At 36.4% G+C, this 26,721-nt stretch overlaps 1 protein-coding gene across 3 annotated transcripts in view; it reads left to right on the top strand.

Moving 5' to 3' along the window:
• Window positions 1-26,721, top strand: part of TTC37 (tetratricopeptide repeat domain 37) — a 91,735-nt gene extending 65,014 nt beyond the window's left edge. Inside the window, exons 38-43 of one of the 3 annotated variants that reach the window (XM_025387623.1) lie at window positions 5,451-5,572; window positions 7,647-7,805; window positions 11,845-11,997; window positions 20,700-20,830; window positions 22,619-22,742; window positions 25,936-26,721. In XM_025387623.1, the coding sequence (XP_025243408.1) occupies window positions 5,451-5,572; window positions 7,647-7,805; window positions 11,845-11,997; window positions 20,700-20,830; window positions 22,619-22,742; window positions 25,936-26,010 (764 nt within the window). In that variant the 3' untranslated portion in view covers window positions 26,011-26,721. Of the gene's footprint in view, window positions 1-5,450; window positions 5,926-7,646; window positions 7,806-11,844; window positions 11,998-20,699; window positions 20,831-22,618; window positions 22,743-25,935 lie in introns of those variants that run through there. The other 2 variants (XM_025387622.1, XM_025387624.1) reach the window with 2 other exon arrangements.

The following is a 26,721-nucleotide window of genomic DNA, read 5'->3' as shown; positions in this document are numbered from 1 at the left end:
GGGCGACAGAGCGAGACTCCGTCTAAAAAAAAAATGTGTATATATATATATACATATTCATTAAAAATCCATAGTATAATATTTGTACAAAAGTGTGATAAGCATATGTATTTTCTCTTCCAGATAGCTTAAAAGCCCAATAGGTTCTGTTGCTGAAATCTTTCTTTTGTAGCATTACTTACTTTGAGACTTTACCAGCATTTTAGGATAGAGGCGACCTGGAAAGATTCCTTTACTGAAACCTGCATTGAAATTGTCCCATGATTCCTCCTGGGAATCTTGGTCAGAATAAGCTGTTAATCTAATCAGATTTAGTTAACATTGTATTGTAAATCTATAAATTTCTTCACTGAAAAGTGACATAGATTAACCTACTTAAATTAATAAATAGATTAGCCTACTTTTGTCTTGGGACATTAACTTTTCACTGAATTAATTTTAGGTTATTAATCGTTGTTTAGTAAATGTTAAGCATCATTACTGCCAGTCTTTTGACTACTAGGGCAAATTAAGAAAAGTAGGCTTTTGTTTAATGGTAGTAGATTATATAAGATTGAAATATTTTAATAAAATGAATTTATTAAGTGGTAAATCAGAAATACCTATAACATAGTTATTTTTAAGCCATACTCTTCAGATTAAAAGAAAGAACTACCTATTTTTATTTTTTATCCACGTTGACAATCTCTGTCTTTCATTGGTATGTTTAGACTATAGGTGTTTGAAGTGATTGTTGATATCATTGGTTTAGTATCTATCATGTATTTTACCATTTTCTATTTGTTGCCCTTGTTCTTTGTTTCTATTGTTGTCCAACTATTTTTCTGTGTTTTGTAGTTTTAATTGTGTGTTTTATTTGATGCTATTTTCTCTTCTTTGTTAGCATGTCAGTCATATTTTCTTTTTTACTTTTCTTTTTTATTGGTTGCCCTTTTTTACTGGTTGCAATAGACATTTACAATTAATCCAACTCCATTTTCAACTAACACTGTACTGCTTTATGGATAGTGCAAGTCCTTAGAGTAAAACAATCCTAGTTATTGTCCTTTATGTCATTGCTCTTTTGCTTGCACATAAGCATACGAGTCTGTGTACATCCATACACACATAAGCACACATAATCAAATACATTGTTGCTATCATTATTTTAGTTTTTTTTTTTTTAAGAGATGAAGTCTTGCTGTGTGCCCAGACTGGCCTCAAATTCCTGGCCTCAAGTAATACTCCCGCCTGAGCCTTCCAAGTCAGGTGGGAGTCACCATGACAAACTAATTTTTTTGTTTTAGAAATGAGGTATTGCTATGTTGCCCAGGCTGGTCTCAAACTCCTAGGCTCAAGCAATCCTCCTGTTTTGGCCTCCTAAAGTATTGGGATTACAGGTGTGAGCCACTACATCCAGCCTATATGTGTCTTAATAGGTGAGACTAGTTTCTTGTAGGCAGCATATATTAGATAATTTTTAAAATCTATTCAGCCAATCTATATATTTTCAATGGAAAATTCATTTACATTCAAGGTTATCATTGATGTGTGATGCCTTATTTCTGTTGTTTAATTAGGTTTTTTTTGTATATGCATTATTTCTTTCTCTCTTTATTGTATGTTATTGTATTTTGATGGTTTTTCTGTAGTGGTACCATTCGTGTCCTTTCTCTTCCTCATTTGTATGTTTGCTTTACCAGTGAGTTTTTACTTTTGTGTGTTTTCATGATGGTAAATATTGTCTGTTCTCTTTCAGGTTTAGATTCCATTGAGCATTTCTTTTAGGATAGGACTGGACTAGTGGTGATATTCAACTTTTACTTGTCTGGGAAAACTTTATTTTCCCCTCATTTATGAAGGATAACTTGGCTGGGTATAGTATCCTTGACTGACAGTTTTTTTCTTTTCAGCAGTTTGGATATATTATCTTATTCTCTACTGGCCTGGAAGGTTTCTACTGACAAATCTGCTGTTAGTCTGATGGGTGTTCATTTATAAGTAGTATGTTTTTAGTATTCTCTCTTTGTCTTTGACTTTTGGTAGGTTAACTATAGTGTGCCATGGGGAACATCTTTTGGAATTGTAAATATTTGTGCATCTCTAAACCTCCTCATATTTTCAGATGTGTAAATCTCTTGCTAGAATTGGGATATTTTCATCTATTATTTTGTTAAATAGTTTTTCTTAACAAAATAATTATGTTTTATTTTTGCCTTCTAGGACACTGAAAATTTAAATATTTGGATGTTTTATGGTGTTCCATATGTCATGTAGGCTTTGCTTATTTTATACTTTTGTTTCACTAAGTTATTTGAAAAGATCTGTCTTCAAGTTCTGAGGCTCTTCTGCTTGATCTAGTCTGTTGTTGAAGCTTTGAGATGGATTTTGTATTTCGTTCAATGAATTCTTCATTTCTAGAATTTCTGTTTGGTTATTTCTGATGATATCCATCTCTTTGGTAAATTTTTCATTAGTATCCTAAATTGCTTTTTGTAATTTCTTTGTACTGGTTTTTAGTATTGTCTTGTATTTTACTGAACTGCTTTACTATCAGTATTTTGAATTTTTCCCCTAGGATTTCATAAATTTCTTTTTGATTCAGATCTGTTGCTGTAGAATTATGATGTTCCTTTGGAGGTGTCATATTGCCTTGCTTTTTCTTGTTTTCTTTGTCCTCACATTGATACATGCACATCTAGTCTAACAGTCCCTTCCAATTTTGGAATTTTCTTTCGTAGGGGAGCATTTTTTCCTGAAGATGTATATCCATGGTGTTGTTTGGGTAGGTCACTTTGGCTTTGATTCTGAATGTAGTCTCTGATTTCTTTGGCTGTAGACAGCATCAGTGATATTTGTGATTTCTTTGGTTTGTTAGGATACACTTGTTAGTGGAGGCTTGGTGAAGTTTTGGTGGGGCCTGGGATGCCAGATAGGCCAGTCTTTGGGCCCCAGTGGTGGCAGCAGTGGGCCAAGCTTGCCTGTCCTTGGACACCAGAGCAATGTACAGTGGCACTGGTGTTAGTGGGTTTAGGCAGGCCCATTCTTGTGCCTCTGTAGATGGATTGCCCAGGTTCCAGGAATGGCAGCATTGGTGTATTAGGGTTCTCCTAGAGGGACAGAACTAATAGGAGATATGTATATAGATAGATAGATATAGATATCTATATCTATATCTATATCTATATAGAGTTCATTAAGTATTAACTTACATGATCACAAGTTCCCACAATAGGCTGTCTGCAAGCTGAGGAGCAAGGAGAGCCAGTCCCAGGCCCCAAACTGAAGAACTTGAAGTCTGATGTTTGAGGGCAGGAAGCATCCAGCATGAGAGAAAGATGTAGGATGGGAGGCTATGCCAGTCTCGCTTTTTCGTGTTTTTCTGCCTGCATTATATTTGCTGGAGGCTGATTAGATTGTGCCCACCAGATTAAGGGTGGATCTGCCCTCCCCAGCCTACTGACTCAGATGTTAATCTCTTTTGGCAACACCCACACAGGCACATGCAGGATCAATACTTTGTATCCCTCAGTCCAATCAAGTTGACACTCAATATTAACCCTCAAAATTAGGCTGGATAAGTGGGTATGTTCTTGAGTCCCTGGGCAGCAGGCATGGTGTAGATGATGGCAGTAGCAGTGGGACTGACCCTCTGGGACCCAAGCAGTCCACACTGGCATTAGTGGTGGCTGCAATGGACTGAGCGCACCAGTCCCCAGGCCCACGTGTGGTACATGTGAGTGAGTGCCAGCTGCGGTGTTAGCAGCAGATTGGATGGGCCTGACCTCAGACCCCAGAGGAGTGCTCAAATGCTAATGGTGATGGTCTAAGCTGGGCAATCCCCAGGCCCCAGGAGGGCATGCTTGGGTACTCTGGGGAGTGGAGCCAGGCCAGGTAGACCTGTCCTTAGGCTCCCTGGTGGTGCATGCGGGCCCTGGCTGTGATAGGCAGGGGCAGAGTGATGCTGGGCTGCCAGGAAATACTTTGTTGGGAGCAGCAGCTGCTGTTCTGTGACCCTGCTACTGGGTAGGATGGGGTTGCTTTCAGTGTGAGCAGCCATAGGCAGCTGGTTGTGGGGGTTACAGGCTTCAGTCATGCCTCAGTTCTGCTGTATTCCAATGCAGTGATAACTGCAGGGCAGTGGAATTTGTTCTCAGGGCACTTGAATATGCATGGCTGTTCCTTACTGGCAGCTCATGGTGGTTCACAGTGGCTCTCCTCAGCTCCAGTAGCAGTGGCTGTGGGCAGGGAATATCAGTGGGGCTGCAGGGCTGTGGAGATACAGGGGCTGTTGGGCTGCATGGCAAGACACAGCCTGGTAGAGGGCTGGGCTCTCAAAATAGTGCCTCACTCTAGCTGCTTAGGACTCAGGGGTTTGTGGGACTCAGCGTGACCTGATCCCAGCTGAGCAGACGACCTCACTCCCCTCTCCTTCCTTGCTTTTGGTGTTTCCTGTTACTTTTCTGTTGAGGTCCAGTGTGCTTTTTCAGATAATATATCTGAAATGTGATTGTCTACTTGCTATTTGGTTCCTTTCCATGGATGAGGTGAGCACCAAATGCATCTAATCAGCTATCTTGAATAGCTATCTTAAATTCACTTACTAGTGATTTTACCAAGTATTTAAGGAAAAATAATACCAATTCTACTCAAATTCTTTCAGAAAATCTAAGATAGTAACACTTCTAACATCTATGAGGCCAGCATTACCCTAATACCCAAACCACGCAAAGAACAACATTGCTTGTGAAGGTAGATTGAGAAATTCATAACAAAACTTCAGCAATTCAAATCCAGCAATATGTAAAAATGATAATAATACATCATGATCAATTATGGTTTATCCCAGGAGTGCAAGGTTGATGTACCATTTGAAAATGAATGTAATTTGCCATATTAGCACCCGTGAAAGATGCCAAAGAGTTTATACCATATGATTCCACTTATATGAAATTTGTGGAAATGCAGATTGGTCTATGTGACAGAAAACAGATTAGGAGCTGACTGGGGACAGAGGCTAGGGGAGGATGGAGTAGGTTGGGGACAAAAGTGGTTACAAAGGGAGAAGTGGAAAATTTTGATGATGCTGAATATGTTCATTATCGTGATTGTGGTGATGGTTCACTGATATACATGTCAAATATCAAATTGTATAGACTGAAAATATACAGCTTACTTTACATCAGTTATATCACAGTAAATCTTTACATGTTTTCAGCAACTTATTTTATTGTTTCTTTAGAAGTCACAATTATAAGAGGCTTTGAGTTATTTAACCACAAATACTCCTGCCATGAAACTTTTCAGAAACCTGCCTCTTGTCAGGATAGTCTATGGTACATGTGGCACATGTAACTGAAAAACTGTGTATGGATGATAAGTCTAATGGTAACTTTTTAGGAACCAGTTACTCCTCTGAGAACACATTATAAATTGCAGAATAAAGTAACATTGACATTTTTTGTTTACAGTTAAAGACAAAAAATTCTTTGAAAATTACAACCAGTCTCTTGAAAAGTGGTCTCTGTCGCAAGCTGTCACTGGTCTAATAGACACAGGAAGAATATCTGAAGCTGAAACTCTCTGCACAAAGGTATTATTATGGAATGTGCATTGAAACTCATGGATTCTTATCTTACTTGGAAAATAACTTCAAAAATAGAATATGTGAGGCCAGACGCAGTGGCTCACTCCTGTATTCCTGGCACTTTGGGAGATTGAGATGGGAGAATCACTTGAGGCCAGGAGTTTGAGACCAGCCTGGGCAACATAGCGAGAGGCCGTCTCTACAAAAAATTAAAAAATTAGCCGGACCTGGTGATGCATGCCTGTAGTTCCTGCTACTCGAGAGGTTGAGGCAGGAGAATTACTTGAGCCCAGGAATTTGAGGTTGCAGTGAGCCGTGATCACACCACTACACTCTAGCCTGGGCAACAGAACAAGACCCTGTCTCAAAAAAAAAAAAAGGAGGAATGCATATTATTTAAAGAGCATGTAGTGGTGGTGATGTCAATTATGATGTTAACAACTAAAATTTATTGATTACTCTACTTGCCACAAACCAGTCACTGCATTTAGCATTTTGTGTTTGAACTTCACAGCAATCTTATGATATAGGTATTTATTATTATCCTCATTTTTACAGTTGAGGAAAACTAAGGCTTAAAGAGGGTAAGTAATGTGCATAGGAGCTCACAGTTAGGAATGGATAGAGTTGTGATTTGAACTCACATTTGTCTGACTCTAGGACTCAAGCTCTCATTAAAGGTCTTTAAAATTTTTTTTTATTTGGGTACCATTAGAGAGACAGCATTTTCCTTTAATTTCTGATTGCTTCCTTCTTAATGCTATATTTTCCAATATCCCTTCAGTTTTCCAAAGTTCTGGATCACATAGAATGACTGTGGAGATTGTCGAGTGGGTGACTGGAACCTACTCAGTAGTCTGTTTTTACATGCCAGAATTGTAGGGCTCTATGCTTGCAGGCTCTGTGAATAAATGTGTAGTACCTTGCCTAGAATATAGTAGGGACTCGAATGTTTACTGAATGAATGAATGAGTTTCCAAAGCTCACTTAGAAATAATGTAATGGTTAAAGAGAGTTTTGAACATAGCTTTTCCTGAAAACATCATATTTCATAATTGCTTACCATGGAGGTTGTGTAATGTTTTTTTTAAAGATCAGTATACATTTTACACAGAAAGAAGAATGGACTTTTGAAGATTTCTTTAGTTCTTGAATTCTGTGAAAAGCAGAGTAATACATTTTTTCTTTTATTTAAGGAATTCCATCTGAGATAAGTTCAGGACAGGGTATTACTCAGTAAGTGCTTACTAAGCATAAATTGACAGTTGCTATGTGCTCTCTGATAGCATAAGTGATGCCTTATGAACCTTTCCTTGTCAGTTTGTTGTTCCAATCTCTTACTTAGAAGAAAGCAATCAAATACATTTTAGAAATACATTTAAGATCTAATGAGTAAAAAACAGAAAAGTATGCTGTTGAGGGACAAGCGATAAACATTTGAAACAATAGTGGGAGGACTTGTTTACAGAAATTCTTCATATATATAAATATATACACACACAGAGGATATAAATATATACAATACATTTATGTATGTATGTAGGTAAGTATTTTAAGATATAAATAGTGGCTTAAGGAAATGGGGAAAATAGGTCATTTTTCTTACTCAAAGTACTCAAAAAGGCTGTGCCTAGAAGAAGGACATGTAGAGTGAATATCTTTGTTAAGTTAAGAAAGAAAAAAAATGTATGCTTCTTTTCTTCTTACATAGTGCAGTTTTTTCCAGTATGCAATAGTGATAGCCTTCCCACTTAATTTTATATTTATATTTTCTTAGTTCAACTATTTACTTACATTCAGAACCTAAATTTTTCAGGATATCACTTAAGAGTAAACTAAGTCAAAGGGAAATAGATGTAGACTACAATAATAGTGTTACTGATTGTAAAGGTTATTTAAATGTAAAGTTTGATGTTTACAAGCTGTTCATTGTTTTATTTAGTTTTTGCAGTTGTTTACTCTTTAATAAGAAAAGGTATAAACATTCAGAATTTTATTTTCCCAACTTGGAGAATATGCCTTTTATTTTTAACACTTAAGAACCTATTTGATGTATTCCTATTTGGGATTTGATTTCTAGAATTTAAAAAGTAACCCTGATCAGCCAGCCATTATCTTACTTTTGAGACAAGTTCAGTGTAAACCACTCCTGGAGTCACAAAAGCCACTCCCAGATGCTGTACTTGAAGAATTACAAAAAACAGTCATGTCCAACTCAACCTCTGTTCCAGCTTGGCAGGTAAGTTTTCTCCTTTCTTTCCTGAGTCCTCAATTAAAGCACTTCATAATATTAGTTAATGTCAGGGCTATGCTCCATCTTTATTTGACTTGCTGTCATTCTCACCATGTTATCTCTCAGTTTCAAGGTCTGAAAAAGGTATTGTGGTTAGAGGAGCTAAGGAAGTTTAATACTAATGTAGAATCTGCTACAATGATGATTTAAAGCTTCTTAAGTTATTGATTATAAATTTTCTCACTTTAAAACAGTGATGAAAATACTGTCCTTTATATGGGTTGATATGTTATAGACATTTTATAATAAGGGTATCATAATGGTGTTTAACTCTGCCTTTAGAGGGGATGTGTATAGTTTCTCCCTAGCTACTTTACAGATAACCTGTATTTAGTGCTTTTAGAAATAATTATTTTCAGGATTGATGCTTGAATCAACAGATCATCTGCTCTTTCAGGTGGCTCTGGTTATCCACAGTGACAAATGTACAATGATAACTGTGTACTTTGTTCTTATTGATATTAAAATACAAGGAAGCGCATAATTATTTTATACAATTATATTTTCTCTGTGCCCCAGAGAAAGTATCAAAGGCGCTTTTTGATACAGATTTATAGAAGCTTATTATCTTACTATAATTTGTTTTTTATTCTGATCTTTTATTATGCCAGCTTTTTTATATCCCTGCTTTAGATAATTTGAAAAAATTATTTGGCCTAAAATTACTAGATTATGAAAACTAAGCCTCCATTTTACTGTAATTCTTTTTTCCACTTTCTTAGAGTAAGTTTTCCATATGAGATTTAGGATTTAAGATCAACATCTAGTTGACCTTAGAACATCTAGTTGACCTTAGATACTTAATCAACAGCTAGATGTTGTTGATTTCATATTCATTATCAAAGGGAGAAATACATTGTCAAACTAAAAGGGAAAAATTGAAGGATAAATTATATCATAAGTGTATTAGTCCATTTTCACACTGCTGATAAAGACATACCCAAGACTGGGCAATTTACAGAAGAAGGAGGTTTAATGGACTTACAGTTCTCTGTGGCTGGGGAGGCCTTGCAATCATGATGGAAGGCAGAACGCGTGTCTCACATGGTGGCCAACATGAGAGAGAGCTTGTATGGGGAAACTCCCCGTTTTAAAACTATCAGATCTCGTGAGCCTTATTCGCTATCATGAGAACAGCACAGGAAAGAGCTCCCCTCATGATTCAGTTACCTTCTGCCGGGTCCTTCCCATAGCACATGGGAATTCAAGATGAGATTTGGGTGGGGACACAGCCAAACCATATCAGTAAGTAAAGTCTTAAGAGATTGCATGTGTGTGTATATGTGTGTGTTTTCTTTTATGTTATGATATAATTCACAAGGAATAAAGTGTAAAAATGTTTAAAGTACTACTCATTAAATATGACATGTCTGTTTAACACCTCCCATATCAAGATACAGAACAGTTCTAACAACCCAACTGCCTCCCCCAGGCCTCTGTCAGTTGATCTCCTTGCTTGACTTCCCCCACCCCAATACAAGGAAAACCTCTATTCTGACTTCTATTTAGTTTTTTCTGTTTTTGAACTTTGTGTCAGTGGAGTAGTACTCTTTTGTATCTGGTTACTTTCACTCAACAGGATGTCTGTGAGATTCATTTGGTGGTTTTATGTAGCCATAATTATTTCATTTCATTTTATGAACATACTATAATTATTCATTTTACTGTTGATGGGCATTTGGGTGTTTCCAGGTTTTGTCTAGTATGAATAATGCTGTTGTGACCATCCTTGGACATGCTTTTCGGTGGGACATAGGGTATATGTACGGTTACTTTAGTAGATCCTGCCAAAGAGTTATCTAAAATGGTTACACCAGTTTACACTTGCACCAGCAGTGCATGAGAATTCCAAGTGCTGATATTGCCAGATTGTTGTGTTTTTCCCCCATTTTGGTGAATATGTAGGTAATAATATCTTTTGGTGATTTTAACTTGTATTTACCTGATATCTAATGACATCATACAACTTTTCATGTGCTTATTGAGCCTTTGGATATCCTCTGTGTAAAGTGCTTTGCATAATTTTTAATGGACTATTCATTTTTTACTTACTGAATTATTGGAATTTATGATATTTCCTGAATCCAAGCACATTTTTGGATATTTATATTGAAAATATTTTCTTACACCTATGGCTGCCTTTATTAATGTTATTTTTGATGAATAGTTCTTAATTCTAATGAAGTCTGATTATAGTTAATGCTTTATTGGGATATTCTATTTAAGAACTTTTTGCTTACTCTAGGTTCATGAAGTTTTTTTTTATGTTTTGTTTTAGAAATTTTATTGTTTTACTTTTCATATTTAGGTCTATAATTTATCCTGGATTAATCTTTATGAATATTACAGGAGTTAAGATTTATTTTTACCCATAAGTAACATAGTACCAATCTTTGAAAAGACTATTTGGTCCCCATTGAATCACGGTGATGCCTTTGTCATAAATCAATGTGTGGGTCTTTCAGGCCTCATTATTTTCCATTGGTCTATTTGTTTATTCTTTTGTTTTTTATTCTTGAGTATAGCTTTATAATTAGTCTTGATATGTGATAACATTAAAACCTCCAACTTTTTGTTCTCCTTCAAGTTTGTCTTAGGTCCTTTGCATTGCCAAATACAGTAGTCCCACCTTATCTGCAGGGGAGATGTCCCAGCACCCCAGTAGATGCCTGAAACTGCAAATAGTAATGAACTATATATATGTGTGTGTGTGTGTGCGTGCGTGTGTGTGTGTGTGTATATATATATAAATACCTATTATTTTTTCCTATACATACATACATACTTTATACTATGATAAAGTTTATAAATCAGGCACAATGAGAGATTAACAACAATAATAATAAAACAGTTATAACAATATATTATAATAAAAGTTATATGAATGTGGTCTCCCTCTTTCTCTCAGAGTATTTTATTGTATTGTACCACAGGTAACTGAAACCACAGTTAAGGGGAGAGTCTACGGTAAATTGTTAATTCTCACCCAAAAAAGCTCTGCTGGGACCTTAATTGAGATTGTTTAGAATCTACAGTTTAATTTGGGGACAATTGATGAAGTAATACTCTACTGAAGATTTTCTGTCCACAAATGTGGTATATTCCTCTATTTAATTAAGTTTGAAATTTCTCACGGCATTGTTTTGCGATTTTCAACCTAGAGGTCTTTTATACTTTTGTGTTAAATTTATTTCTAGGTATTTGGTATTTTTTGTTGTTGTTCCATTGTGTGTGTGTGTTTAAATTATCTCCAAACATTTAAAAATTCAGTTGATTTTTTTATGTTGACTTTTGAGCACCTTGCTAAATTCACTTATTCTTTGAAAGGTTTTGGATTTTGTATATAGAGAGTTATGCCCCTTTTACCTTTTTCTTCCCAATATTTATATATTAAGGTTTTTTGTTTATTTGTTCTGCTTTATTGTACTGTCTGGAACCTTTAATACAATGTTAAAAGTGGTGCTAAGTAAACATTCTTGTTTCTTCTTACCTCAGGTAGAAAGCATTGACTATTTCATTACTAAGAATGGTGTTTGCTAGAGATTTGTATAAATATCCTTATCAGATTAAGAAGATTCTACTTTGAATATGCTAAGAGAGTTTTTTCTTAAAATATAATGGGTCTTGAATTTTATTAAAACTTTTTTATGGCATCTATTAATCTTTTTCTTTATTCTGTCAATGCGGTGGATTACATTGATTTTCAAATATTAGGCCAACTTTGCATTCTCAGAATAAGCCCTAGTTGATCATTATATATTATTGTTTTTATATATTGCTGGAATTGATTTGTTAATAGCTGTTGTTAAAAGAATTGACAATATGACAATTTTTTGACCTGTAATTGTTTTTTGGGCACAGAACTTACCAATAACTAAAAACATAGTTTTACTACATCAAAGTTTATTGAATTTGTTGGAATAGGGGTTACAGACTGCATAGTAAACTAAACTCCTTTGCCTCCTTCTCCCGTTTTGTTTCTTAGTGGCTGGCACATGTGTATCAGTCCCAAGGAATGATGAGAGCTGCAGAGATGTGTTACAGAAAGAGTCTACAAGTGGCATCTCAACAGGGCAGTTGGAGTGGGAAGCTCTCAAGTCTGTTGAGACTAGCACTGCTTGCATTAAAAGTCTGTATGGTAAGATCATGTTATAATTATGATCATGAAAAATTGATATTTTATCTTTCTTTGACATGAAGGCTTTTTACGTAGTAATATTTGATTGAATTCCTGTTGTTTCATTGTCTTCTAGTGTGGCTTCTTGATACACTTTGTATTTTGGGTTTGTGATGGACATAGAGCAACATAAATCTATAGACTACAGCAGAACATTGTCAATGTTTGGGGGAAAAGGATTACAGTTTTAAAAGTTGAATTATAGTAGGATATACATTTTTGTTTCTTGGTGAAACAGATTGTATTAGAATTAAATTTAGCTACTCAACTGTGACAAAAATGGTAATAGTGAACATTTCAGTCATTCTCATTTCAATTCATCATTCTTTAAGAGGGATTTCTAGTAACTTATGACCTAACAAGCTATTTTCTGATACCAATTTACATATATCAATCTGAAAATTTTACATGCTGGTAGGGAAAATTTGTGAAGATACATGTTTAAGTGAGAGTGAGGGCAAACTGCAGAACAAGATGTATGATATAATTCTAATGGAGTGTTCATATATGTGGTATGAATTTTTAAGAATGTATATCTCTAAATACACCATATGTGTTTGTGCAGATGCTTGAAAGCACAAAGATATAATTATATGGAAAGGTATATAAGAAATATAATGGGCCGGGCGCGGTGGCTCAAGCCTGTAATCCCAGCACTTTGGGAGGCCGAGGCGGGTGGATCACGAGGTCAGGAGATCGAGACTATCCTGGCTAACATGGTGAAACCCCGTCTCTACTAAAAATACAAAAAATTAGCCGGGCACGGTGGCGGGCGCCTGTAGTCCCAGCTACTTGGGAGGCTGAGGCGGGAGAATGGCGTGAACCCGGGAGGCGGAGCTTGCAGTGAGCCGAGATCACGCCACTGCACTCCAGCCTGGGAGACACAGTGAGACTCCGTCTCAAAAAAAAAAAAAAAAAAGAAAGAAATATAATGGCAGTTATTTGGAGAAGGGGACTGGGGGTTTTAAGGGATGGTAGAGGATAATTTTTCATTTTGTATCTTTCGATGGTGTTTGGATTTTTTTATCATATCCTTATTATTTTGTTAAACTGTTATTATTTCAGTTTTACATGGTTAGAAGAAATTATCCTACACAGCTAAAGTAACTCTTGTTTTTACCATAGTAACCCATGAGAATGTTAGTTATTCACTTTAGGCATTTTGATAATGAAATATAGAATTAGGACTTTTTTTTTTTGGCTTTGGTGCCATTACTGTAGAGCACATTTAAGAGCTTCTTATGTCAGGGGCTATTTCTGTTCATTTTTGCTTCCTTGCTCTGTCAGTCTGCCTTGTGCATAGGGGGTTCTCTATAAATGGTTTTGAATGAATGGACAAATAATAATAATGTGGCCAACTAATTATAGTTCACTATTTTGTTTTGTTTGCCCCATTTTTATATATAACAAAAGTCTTTATGATCTTGGTAACTAGTGAGCCATAGAAGCCACACATAGTACCTATAACATGCCCTACAGTTTGTGAACTGGAGAAGTAGACACTCTTTTCGCTTAACTTATTATGGATTACTTTTCAATATTATTTGTTGATTTTTATTAATGCTGGGAAGTTAAATCTGACCTGGAATAGAACAAATTAATAATAGTTGTAATAATAGCAAACTATAGCACTTAGTCTATGCTAGGTACTGTTATAAGTGCTTTACTCTTATTAACTTATTTAATAATCACAATAACCCTATTTGACAGATGAAGAAATTAGCTTGCAGTTCAGTAATACCCATGTATACCTGTCCCCCCACCCCACTCCCCCACTCCACCTCTACCAGTACTACACCACAGAATTATTTTCTCTAAGATCCCATGTTCTGGTTCTACCATTTACTACCTGTGAAACCTTCAGCCAGTTAAACTGTTTAAAGCTCTTTTCTTGTTCTGTAGTAGAGGAGATCAGAATACCTATTTTACATTCTTGTGACGTTATTTGAATAATGAAGTAATGTTTACACATGCCTTTGTAAACCTTAAAGTGCTATCAATCCAATCTGTTCTTGAAAAAACATTTGACATCCAGTAATTATAAAGGAATAAAAGGTATGCCATATTTCTATGGTAAACAGCTGGCAGTATGGGGAGGATGGATATATTAAAATAAGACATTTATAAAAGTCTTTATTTGAAAGTTTTATTATATGTGATAAAATGTGACACATATAAAAACTGACAGTTTGGCTAAGACACTACATATCAGATTCCAAAGTGAGATATCAGATCAAGAGAGATTGCTGTGTAGCATATAGGATCCTCCAGGATAACCTGAACTCAACCCTGAGCCATGGGACATTCCAGTGCCCCCAGGGCTGTGGCATGCAACTCAAGAGTACGGAGCTGAAATCTGCAGCTGACACTTGAGTTGGGGAGGAGTCCCTACCCTCAAGAGCTGAGAGGGGTGAGACGCATGGGTTCCTGGGCAAGGACAAGAGTGGGGCATGCCTCCCTTTGCAGGGCCAGTCCAGAAAGGTTTTGGCATATCTCCCTGTCATAGCCCCTGCACAAGGGGACCCCACAACCCAAATCACCTAACAAAAGTAACGTGGGCATGGAGCGAATGATCAGAGGGGGCTTCCCCTAAGGCCCTGGAGCAGAGCTGGTGAGGTGGTCATTTCTATCCTGTCCCCACCATCACCGCTGAAGAGAATGCCTGTGAATGTGAAGAAGTACAAAAGAGCCATGTGGCTAAGTGTTAGCCTAGGTACCCACTGTTACTCTTATGCACTATCTACTGGATTGCAGCCCAAACTACAACACCAAAAATTATCTTGCTAACATATACACCTGTGAAACCAAGTGCAAGAATTCACCTACACATAAAGACCCTGTACAGAGCCCTGACTCTTTTTAAGCATCCAGAAGTAAGCCAACTGACTATATTCAATTTATACCACAGTTAAAGGAATACCAACTGTATTAGTCTGTTGCATTGCTGTAAAGAAATACCTGAGATTGGGTCATTTATAAACAAAAGGTTTTAATTGGCTTATGGTTCCACAGGCTATACAGTAAGCATAGTGGCTTCTGCTTCTGGGGAGACCTCAGGAAACTTACAATCATGGTGGAAGGCAAAGGGGAAGCAGGCACATCTTACATGGTCAGAGCAGGAGCAAGAGAGAGAGGGGGGAAGTACCACACACTTTTGAAAACCAGATCTCTTGAGAACTTACTCAGCGTATAGTACCAAGGGCGAATGGTGCTAAACCGTTCATGAGAACTCTGACTCCATGATCCAATCACCTCCCACCAGGCCCCACTTCCAACACTGGGGATTACAGTTCAACGTGAGATTTGGGCTGGGACACAGATCCAAGCCATATCACCAACCCTCCCAGATGAGAAAGAATCAGCACAAGAACTCTGGCAATTCAAGCAGCCAGAGTGTCCCTGTACCTCCAAATGTAGCCTACTGGTTCCCCAGCAATGGTTCTTAACTAATCTGAAGTGACTGAAATGACAGACATAGGATTCAGAGTCTGGATGGCAAGGAAGCTTATCAAGATTTGGGGGAAAGTTGAAACCGAATCCAAGAAATCCAGTAAAATAATCCAAGAGCTGAAATGTGAAATAGTCATTTTAAGAAAGAACCAAACCGAACTTCTAGAGCTGAAAAATTCACTGCAAGAATTTCATAATACAATTGGAAGTATTAAAAGAAGAATACATCAAGCTGAGGAAAGAATCTCAGAGCTCAAAAACTGGTTCTTTTAATCAATTCAGTCAGACACCAAAATAATGAAAAATGAATATTTTAAAATGAACAAAACCTCTGAGAAATATGGGATTATGTAAAGAGACCAAATCTACAACTCATTGGCATTCCTGAGAGAGGATAAGCAACTTGAAAAATGTATATTAGTCCGCAAAAATTTTCCTAAATTTGCTAAAGAGATTGACATAGAAATCCAAGAAATACAGAAAACCCCAGCTATATACTGACATACAAGATGGTCATCCCCAGGGCACATAGTCATGAGATTTACCAAGGTCAATGCAAAAGAAGAAGTCTTAAAGGCAACTAGAGAGAAGGGTCAAATCACATGCAGAGGAATCCCATCAGGCTAGCAGCAGACCTCTCCACAGAAATGTTACAAACTAGAAGCAGAATAATTTGGTGCCTACTTTCAGCATCCTTTTTTTCTTTTTTCTTTTCTTTATTTTCTTGTTCTGAAGCATCCTTAATGAAAAGAAATTCTGACCAAGAATTTCATATCCCACCAAACTAAACTAAATAAGTGAAGGGCAAGCAAATACGGAGGGAATTCACTGGTACCAGTACAAAAACAGACACATCAACCACTGGAATATAATAGAAAACTCAGAAATAAAGCTGTACACCTACAACCATCTGATGTTTGACAAGGCTGACAAAAACAAGCAATGGAGAAAGGACTCCCCTATTCGATAAATTGCATTGGGTCAACTGGCTAGTCATTTGCAGAAGAATGAAATTAGACCCTTACCTTTCAGCATATATACAAACTAACTCAAGATGGATTAAATATTTAAATGCAAGACGTCGAGCTATTAAAATTCTAAAAGAAAACCTAGGAAATACCTTTTTTGACATTTGCCTTGCCAATGAATTTTTTGGCTAAGCATCCAAAAGCAATTGCAAGACAAACAAAAATTGACAAGTGGGACCTAATTAAAGAGCTTCTGCACAGCAAAAGAAACTATGTACAGAGTAAACAGACAACCTACAGTATGGGAGAAAATATTCACAAACTATGCATCTGACAAAGGTCTTATATCCAGAATCGATAAGGAACTTAAATCATTAAGCAAGAAACATAACCCTATTAATGAATAGTTGAAGGACATTAACAAACACTTCTCAAAAGAAGACATATAAGTGGCCAACAAACATATGAAAAAATGCACATCCCTATTAATCATCAGAGAAGTGCAAATAAAAGCCACACTGAAACACCATCTCACATCAGTCAGAATGGCTATTATTAAAAAGTCAAAAAATAACAGGCTGGATGTGGTGGCTTATGCCTGTAATCCCAGCACTTTGGGAGGCCAAAGCAGGTGGATCACTTGAGCCCAGGAGTTCAAGACCAGCCTGAACAACTTGGCAAAACCTCATCCCTACAAAAAAAAAAATTAGCCAGGCATAGTGGCATGCACCTGTAGTCCCAGCTACTTGGGAGGCTGAAGTGGGAGAATCACCTGAGCTCGGGAAGTTGAGACTGCAGTGAGCTGAGATCTTGCCCTCTCACTCTCTCCTGGGCCACAGAGTGAGACCCTGTCTCAAACGAACAAACAAACAATAACAACAGAAATAACAGGTGCTGGTGAAGCTGCAGAGAAAAGGGAATGCTTAAATGCTCATGTCCTGTTGGTGGGGATGTAAATTACTTCAGCCACTGTGGAAAGCAGTTTGTAGATTTCTCAACTTAAAGCTACCATTTGACTCAGCAATCCCATTACTGAGTATATACTCAAAGGAAAATAGGTCATCCTACCATAAAGACACATGCATTCGTGTGTTTATCACTGCACTATTCACAATGCAGAGACAGGGAATCAACCTCGGTGCCCATAGAGTGGATTAGATTAAAAAAAAATGTGGTACATATCTGCCATGGAAATACTATACAGCCATAAAAAAAGAACAAAATCATGTCCCTTGCAGCAACATGGATGGAACTGAAGGCCATAATTCTAAGTGAATTAACACAGGGACAGAAAATCAAATACTGCATGTTCTCACTTGCAAGTGGGAGCTAAACATTGAGCACACGTGAACATAAACATGGGAACAACAGACACTGTGGACCATTGGAGGTGAAGGAGTGGGACAGGGGTTGATAAACTGCCTATTGGGTATTATGCTCCCTAACTGGATACAATATACCCATGGAGCAAACCTGCACATGTACACTCTGTATCTAAAGTTAAACTTGAAATTAAAAAAAAAGAAAAAAGCATCAGAAGAGTGGAGTTAGAGAAGGATTCTTGAAGACATTTCTTTGGAGAGGGCTGTTGCCTCGCCCATTTTCCCCCTGGCATGTTTCTGTAGACAGATACACACAAAGTTGAGGAAAGGGGTGCTACCAGAGAGAGGGAGGCTTCAATCTGTGTCCTCTGGGGTCCTGGAAGCATGTGTCTAGAAGCATATGAATGGGTATCTAACATGTTTCAGAGACTATGGCACTCAGTCTAAGGTGTTAGGACAGAGAAGAGGAGAGTTGCTAGCGTTTTAGAAAGTGATCACATGTTTCTGGGAGAGAGTGGTCAACAGTAGATTCATCCCAAAGGTAGGTAGGAGTATCAGTTTGTGCTATAGGGAGGAAAGAATGAAGGAGAGTTGCTGCAGACAGAATCAGCAACACTCTCAGAGTTTGTTAGATCCAGAAATGAGCAATGCCAGTGGTGAGAGTGGGTTGATATAGGAGTTATCCTAGATCATGTTCAGTAAGGCCACCTAGAGGGATGATGGGATGTCAGCAGAAAGGAATCTGAAGTTTCCACATTGCTAGAGGATGTGGAGAGAGTGAGAAGAATAGAATACATTTGCTAGATTAGTGGAACTGCAGGTGAGCAGGGCTGGCTTCATGGGCATGCAGCCTTTGCAGTTACACAGGGCGTCATACTTGATTTAATGTTCTGTAGTTGCTATCTTAGAATTCTTTTTTTTTTTTTTTTTTTTTTTGAGACGGAGTCTCGCTCTGTCGCCTAGGCTGGAGTGCAGTGGCCGGATCTCAGCTTACTGCAAGCTCCACCTCCCAGGTTTACGCCATTCTCCTGCCTCCCTCCCGAGTAGCTGGGACCACAGGTGCCCGCCACCTCGCCTGGCTAGTTTTTTGTATTTTTTTTTTTTTTAGTAGAGACGGGGTTTCACTGTGTTAGCCAGGATGGTCTCGATCTCCTGACCTCGTGATCCGCCCGTCTTGGCCTCCCAAAGTGCTGGGATTACAGGCTTGAGCCACCGCGCCCGGCCAGAATTCTTGATAATTTTTTTAACAAAGGGCCCTATACTTTATTTTGCACTGGGCCCCACAGGTTATGTTGCTGGGCCTGCTGATGAGAGATTACCCATGAAGTTGGGAGTCTCTGCTAAAGCCAAGTTGAGGAAAAGAGCTTTAAATATCTGTCAACCCTGGAGAGCTTGGCACCACCTTACAATGGCACCAGTTAAATACAAACTTCTAGTGTTTCAGTAGGGCCCTGAAGCTACAATTAGCCACTGGAGGTGGGAGTACTGGGGAAGAGGAACCAGCCACCTGCTACTGCCTGTAACCATACTCTAGCCTGGGAGCCGAGGGGAATTGAGGCGGGGCAGGGAAGTATGTGCAAGTACTACTTTTCAACAAAGACTGAGTGTTGAGAAAAAAAGAGGACATTCTAATTGAGACTATATTTGTGGATGAATGTAAGAAAAAAGGAATAAGACTCATGGGGCCTAATGTAATTTACATCCAGGGACACAGAAAAAGTATCTCTCAAATAAATGTTAAAGAGGTAGTGGGAAAACAAAATAGAAGTATTCTGATCACTTTGTTTAATATGCCAGGTATATATAGCGACTTTTTCCTTACAAAGTCATCTTTGGGCTAACTTTACAGAGTGTTTTATATGATTTCATAGAATTTAGAGAGTGCATTATTGAAAGCATCCAGTGAGAGTTTTATGTTACTGGTTTTTAATAATATGTTAAGAATAATTGTATTAGAATGTGCTTTGCCTTACTTTCTTTGTCAGATGTATCCCAGGGTTGCCGCTGTTTATAGATGATGCATCATAACCGCTGTTGTCTATTTTCACGTTCATTATAGCTTCCTCCTACTTAATTATATAAATTGCTACTGCCTATACTCCACTCAGATAATTGCGCTAATTTTTGTTATATAATTTGGTGTTTGAAATAGACTATATTGACTCATTATATTGACATTATTAAAATATATATTTTAGATACTTGTGGTTATGAAATCGCAGTCAAAATTTGAGATTTTTAAATGAAAGTTTCTAATGCATTTTTTTCTCTTTACATAATTCAGTAAAGTGTTCATCACTTTAGTTTGTTACTGTTTCTTCAGAAATACTTACCTTTGCTCTTTCTGAGTCAGTACCTAATGTGAAAATAAAGCATGTAACTCAAGTAATATATGCATTGATATATTAGCCATAAAGTGAAATTTTTTAAAGATTATTAGTATTGATTGCTTTGATTTAATAGCTTTATCTCTGATCTGTTTTGTACTTTTTTATATTGGGAGTTTATTAAAATACTTTATTTCAGCCTTTCCTCTCTCCTTAGATAATTTTTTAAATGTAGAACTTTATCACTACCAGTTAAAGAATCAATTATGTTAAATTGAGTTTTGTATATTTGGTAGACACAAGACTGATAGATTTTATTCCCCTATGTAGTATAATAGTGCATTTTCTTTGAACAAATATTTTAGTGTTTTTTAAATATCTCCTCTTTGAAAACCTCCTTTATGCCAGTCTACCCCATTTTGTAGCTCCTTAAGAGCAGGGATCAGATCTTAAATCATTTTGTAGTAATTATACTCCTTGTATTATTTCTATGGTGACTTGCACAAATAGGTACTCAATAAATGAGAATTGAATTGCATACTTTTCAAATAAATATACCAAATCTTTGAGTTAATATTTGTCTTATATTTTTATAGGCTAACATTTCCAATGATCACTGGCCATCTTTGGTTCAAGAGGCTACAACTGAGGCCTTAAAACTTTGCTTTTGTCCACTGGCTGTTCTTTTACAAGCTTTATTACAATTCAAACGTAAAATGGGGGCAAGGTATGAAGAATCTTCATCTTTTTCTTATAAACGCTTCTTCACTTTAAATCTTTCTAGGAAACAAGGAAAGATTATAAACTTTAAAGTTTATAACAGATCAATTTAACAAACTTTGAGGGGTGTTTATATATCTGTATCTACTTTGGAAGAACTGGCTCCAGAAATCCAGTAAGGGAGAAATAAAGCCTTATATTTGTTTAAGAAGGCAATTTGATACATATTTATAGGACATGAGGGATTTGGCATGATAGCATTTCCAGTGAAGAAGGTCTTGGAGTTTTTGTTCTTCACTGTGTTAGGAGGCGCCAACAGTGTGATGTGGGTTCTAGAAACAAACAAAACCAGAAGACCCCAGTTCAAGGCTACATTATCAGAAATTCTTGCTAATGTAATAGGCTATGAAAAAAGTAATAAATATTGAAAAGGCAGAGACATGTTTTTTATAAATGATGTGGTTTCCTATCTAGAAAATCCAAAAGCTGCTCTGATTAAAATATAAAAATTCTATAGCAATGTATATGTTGGAAGAAGTGCACTTAAATTTGAAGAACATTACTTAAAGATCACATGGCTAAAAAGTACAGGCAAGAATACTTTAAGATTTTGAAAATATCTAGTTCTAATGTATATTACATATAATACAAAGCATCTGTAAGTAAGGCAGTGATAGAGGAGCAAACATTACTGGAACAGAATAGGTATGGTAGAAATGGAGGTTAGTACATATAAATATGTAGCAAAAGACACATCACAAAATAGGGATGGTGGAAGATTAAGACCATATGGCTGATTAACAACTCCAGCACTATTTATTAACATTTATTTATTTTGGGCCATTTTTATGTGTGACTAGTTTCACTAAGAAATGTTTTAGGCTGTAATTTAAACTTCCTAATGAACTACTTCTGCTCATGCTCAGTGTTGGTAACTTAGAGAGGACTATCCCCCTTTCGCCCCCTATCCCAATAATCTTTGTTAACACCTCCCATAATTTTTATCACCTTCAAAACCTAGCCCAAATAAAGATGTAGTCTAAGAAAAATAACAACCTACTTAGTACGTGATCCCTCTGCAAAAGCATCTTCAAGACAAGTTATTTAGTTCCTGCTTCAAACTAATTGCTACTTAGAAGATCCTTCTGGTTAGCAGTTCTGAATATACTATGGTTTATGTTGTTTTCAGCAGTACAGAAGTTTTGGAGTCATAGATGTTAGTAAATTAGGAAAGAAAAAATTAGAACACAGCTGTAAATCAGCCTGTTATTACATGGGTTTACGTTATCATACACATCCTTGAAAACATATGCTAAAAGCCTGATATGATATACATAGCCTGTAATGTAGACGCTGAATATTTCTTGTTCCACTCTGTATCACCCTTGTATTATTTAGTGACTTAAGTAGTGACTTAAGTAGTTTCTGTCTACTTTTCAAAAAGATTAGAGGTAGAGCACTCAAAGTAGATTATAAAATAGGGATTGCCTCCCTATTCTCTTTGGAATGAGAATAAATTGGAATAATTTAGTTATCTGCCATATGGGAATAATAACTATCTACCTAATAAGGTTGTGAATATTAAATACAACCATATTTAGCATAGTACCTAGTGCATGATAAACACTTAATAGATATTAGCCATTATTACCTTTATTGTTATCTGAATTAAAAAATCATAATCAGGTACCACATTTGCAAAAATATGAGAACGACAATGTGTATGTGAGATTAGTATAGGAGATATCTTACGGTAATTTGCATGCTTTGGACTAAATTTAACTTTTTTTTCCAGAGAGACACGGCGTCTTTTGGAAAGAGTGGTATATCAGCCTGGGTATCCCAAATCTATTGCATCAACTGCACGTTGGTACCTGCTGAGACACTTATATGCCAAAGATGACTATGAGCTTATTGACGTAAGGCATTGATTTTATTTAAAATGTTTAAGGCATTGATTTTATTTAAAATGTTGTATCTTTGATCTAAGGGTTTTAGAGTTAATTGTTCAAAGTTACCTCACTTTTATGGTTGAATTTTTAAAAACTGAGTGTGTAATTTTTTGTCTAATAAAAGACTACAATATCTACTGTTACATCTGTTGAAAATGAGAAATATTTATCCACATGGTTTGAAGGTTAAATATATAGCTTGTATCTTACCATGGGTTAGTTGTGAAATTCTCCTTTCGATATTAGAATATCAAAAGCTGGGGCTTTTTGGCATAAATAACAGAACTGTTAAAACTTGTGTTTTAAAAAAGTTTAATGTGGATTTAACCTGTATATGTGCAAGATGCCTTTATATGGGGAAACTGTACAGGTTGAGCATCCCTAACCTAAAAATCCAAAGTCTGAAATGCTCCAAAATTTGACACTTTTTGAGTACCAACAACCTTGGGGTCATGATCAGTTGTGAAGCATGTTGTAAGTAATTAGATACTAACCATAGGTGACAAATGGTTTTACTTTTTTATTTTCAGTAATACAATATAACAGATTCATGGATATTTTTATATATCTCTCTATTAATGCATCCCTATAAGCTTTTTTAATTGAAAGAAAAAGGTAGAATTTTAAGGAGCTTGTCTAATTGCAGGACTTTATCTTTGAACCAATGAGAACATCACAAGTTTAAAAGTCATCCGTTAAATGTACTGAGGTTTATAAAAAGTTGCGAACTGCTGATCTAAAGCCCTTACCTAGTGAAGTTTATAACAATACAAATATATGACGATCTAAATCCAACCTAAAGCAGTATCAAAAATCAACGTTTTCTTTCCCTTTTTTGGCCAGAAAGGAACAACTTAACTACACTTTCTTTCATATTATTTATATACCTTTGTTATTTCTTTAGAAATCAATGGATAAAATATTTTATCCAGTTTTCGATAAACATTGGATTATTTTCTAGTAAGGAAGCAAAGAAAAAGCCATAAGAATGAAGCAGTAAATCAAGACTTTTTCCCAAAGCGACATTTGTTTAAAGCTATAGTTATTCATTCTTTTCTTTTTTAAAGAAAGGACTCTAAAGAAGTTGAAGTTTTTAACTGTATTTAAGCAAGAAGCAAGGCTAAGTAAAAATGGCCAACTGGTAAACCAAAGGAGAGAATGTCCATGCATGAATTGTCACTGGTCTTGCATTAACATCACAACAATTATACTGTTTTTGCCTGCCTATATTTCTCTTTTCCTGAACCCGGGATATGATACACCGCCTTACAGTCTTTTTAACCCAGAGTTTCTCGTCTTCAGAGATCTCAACTCAACCTACTGAGATTGTGGAATGCACAATTTTTTCTTGGGTGTGGGTCGAGGGTGGGTATTGTCCTGTGCAATGGTGGATATTTGGCAGCATCCTTGGTCTGCTAGGTGTTAGTTGTATTTTTGCGGCCATTGCAGTGGAGGCAAATAGGCAGATAGGATGGAGTTAGAGGTAACAGAATCCTATTTCTGTTATTTTCTGTTATCCTATTTGCCTTATTGTTGCCTTTACTATGAAATACATGTGACAGTTTCTACTCTACTTCTCATGGGATGGCTCTGGCATCTAAATATATAAACATATATGTATCCAAAATTATTTCGAATAATGTAGATAATATACAAATGTATTAGGTTAAAATTTTCGTAGCTTTAGCCAACAATTTTTAAGACACAATGAAAATCACTGAAAAGCTTTTTCAGTACCTACAGCATTTTGAAATACTGTTTGCCTACAGCATTCTGAAATACTGTTTACATTAAAGAAATAGTAAAGAAAACAATGCTTGGAGAAAGGCATTATAATCAACATAAGCCAAACCAAAAAGGTAGAACATTCATGAATGTTGGGAGACAGTTCAGCATGGGTCTCTTGCATTTCTAAATATCCTGTGAGCAGGAGGCCTGATTAACTCTTTGTTCTAATCTATCTTTTTAAAGATATTCATATAGTGAACATCCTTGGAAGACAGAGCTAGTGTCTCCCTCCAGAACAAAGGGTAGATATTCCTGTCCATTATAAAAGATTAAGCATCTTAAGCTTATGGTTCCTATCTCATAAATACAACCAACTGCATATGTGGGAAACTATATCAGTCCGTCCACATCGCAGGCTGAGAGGACAAGAAGAACAGAGGAAAATATATTGATGCTCATGCTGTTTGCCATACCTTGAGTAATGAAGACTTTTCTCTGTGACCTGAAAATCCTGTGTCTTCTGGCAGTATCTATGGAACTGTGGCAGGCTAACTTGTTAGCTTGCAAATAGAGCAGAACCTCAGACCCTTCACAATGCTTGACGATGAACAACCAAAAAATGTTTTAATATGAAGGATCAGCTGAAATTGAATCCTAGTTTGTGAAATTGGTGAAATCATGGAAAAGTTCTTAATAAAGCCTAGAACCTATAGCTTAGATCCTGAGCTGTGGTTTCAAAGGGGAGCAATTTCATTTGAACAGTTCTATGCATAAAGTGGTCTTTTTAGAGGTGACGTTATAATACCGTTTAGAGGTGATGGTATTATTAACAAAGCCAACAAACAAAACCTTTAATTTTATACGGTGCTGATAATGATAGCAATCAGGCTGGGCACAGTGACTCACCCCTGTAATCCCAGCACTTTGGGAGACCAAGGCCAGCAGATCGCTTGAGGTCAGAAGTTTGAGACCAGCCTCTGGCCAACATGGTGAAACCCCATCTCTACTAAAAATACAAAAATTAGCCAGGCATGGTGGTGGGCGCCTGTAATCCCAGCTACTTGGAAGGCTGAGGTGGAAGAATCTCTTGAACCTGGGAAGCGGAGGTTGCAGTGAGCCGAGATTGCACGACTGCACTCCAGCCTGGGTGACAGAGCGAGACACCGTCTCAAAAAAAAAAAAAAAAAAAAAAAGCAGAATGTTGGCATCTATACTAATTTGAATGAATTGTGCATCTCTCTGATGTTAGCTTTGTTTGAACAATTTATATCTGCAAAAGTGACTGAAAGACTGCACAGAGTCACTTTTCCTAGTGTAGTTTAATGTTGCCTTTTCAAGACTGCCGCTCTTGGGTTAGTTGGCTTCAATGAATCAAAATACAGATATTGTTAATAAACAAAATGCTAATGTTCCTGTATGTGATTTCCCATAGGTGCTGGTAAATAATGCCAAAACTCATGGAGATACAAGAGCATTGGAACTGAATCAGAGATTGTCCTCACAATAACATTGGATTATTTTAGTAAGGAAGCAAAGAAAAAGCTGTAAGAATGAAGCAATGAATCAAGACTTCTTCCCAAAGCAACGTTTTTTAAACTATATTTATTCCTTTTCTAAAGGAATCTAAAGAAGTTGAAGTTTTTAAGTTAGGAATGCAATTTTCCGTTAACTCCAAACCTGATTTTAATCTGAAAAAAAAAAAAAAAAAAAAAAATTTGGGAAAACCAGAATGAAAGGAAAACCATTATTGCCTTGGTTGCTTAACATTATTTGTAAACCATTATTTTCTGCATCTTGCATGGTGCACAATAGAATATCTTTTACTGTAATCCCTTACAATAAAGCCTTAATAGCCATTTTCTATGTAATATGCAAAAGTAGATTAGCACAATGCACAATTTTCTTTTGTTAAAAATCAAATTCAAAGATTTAATTCCTCCTATGAATTCTAAAGTTCGGCAAACCAACTCATCATAAAATCCAGATAATCTTGTAACCTATTTATCTAGTGATTCATCTCAAATTCTATTGAAAAAGCATAATATAAATGTTGATGAGTCTAGACTCTAATGGATATGTTTATATAATTCCAAACACTGAAGTGTGTGAATGCATTTAAAAACATTAATGGAAAATAATGCTGATAATTAATTGATCATGCAATTCCTTCAATTATGATGGAAAGACTTGAACTTTCTGAAATAAAACAAAAATACAG

Source organism: Theropithecus gelada, chromosome 6 (genome assembly GCF_003255815.1).
Source record: "Theropithecus gelada isolate Dixy chromosome 6, Tgel_1.0, whole genome shotgun sequence".
Taxonomy (NCBI): domain Eukaryota; kingdom Metazoa; phylum Chordata; class Mammalia; order Primates; family Cercopithecidae; genus Theropithecus; species Theropithecus gelada.
The sequence above is the reverse complement of the archived record's forward strand: the minus strand, read 5'-3'. Positions and strand labels throughout refer to the sequence as shown.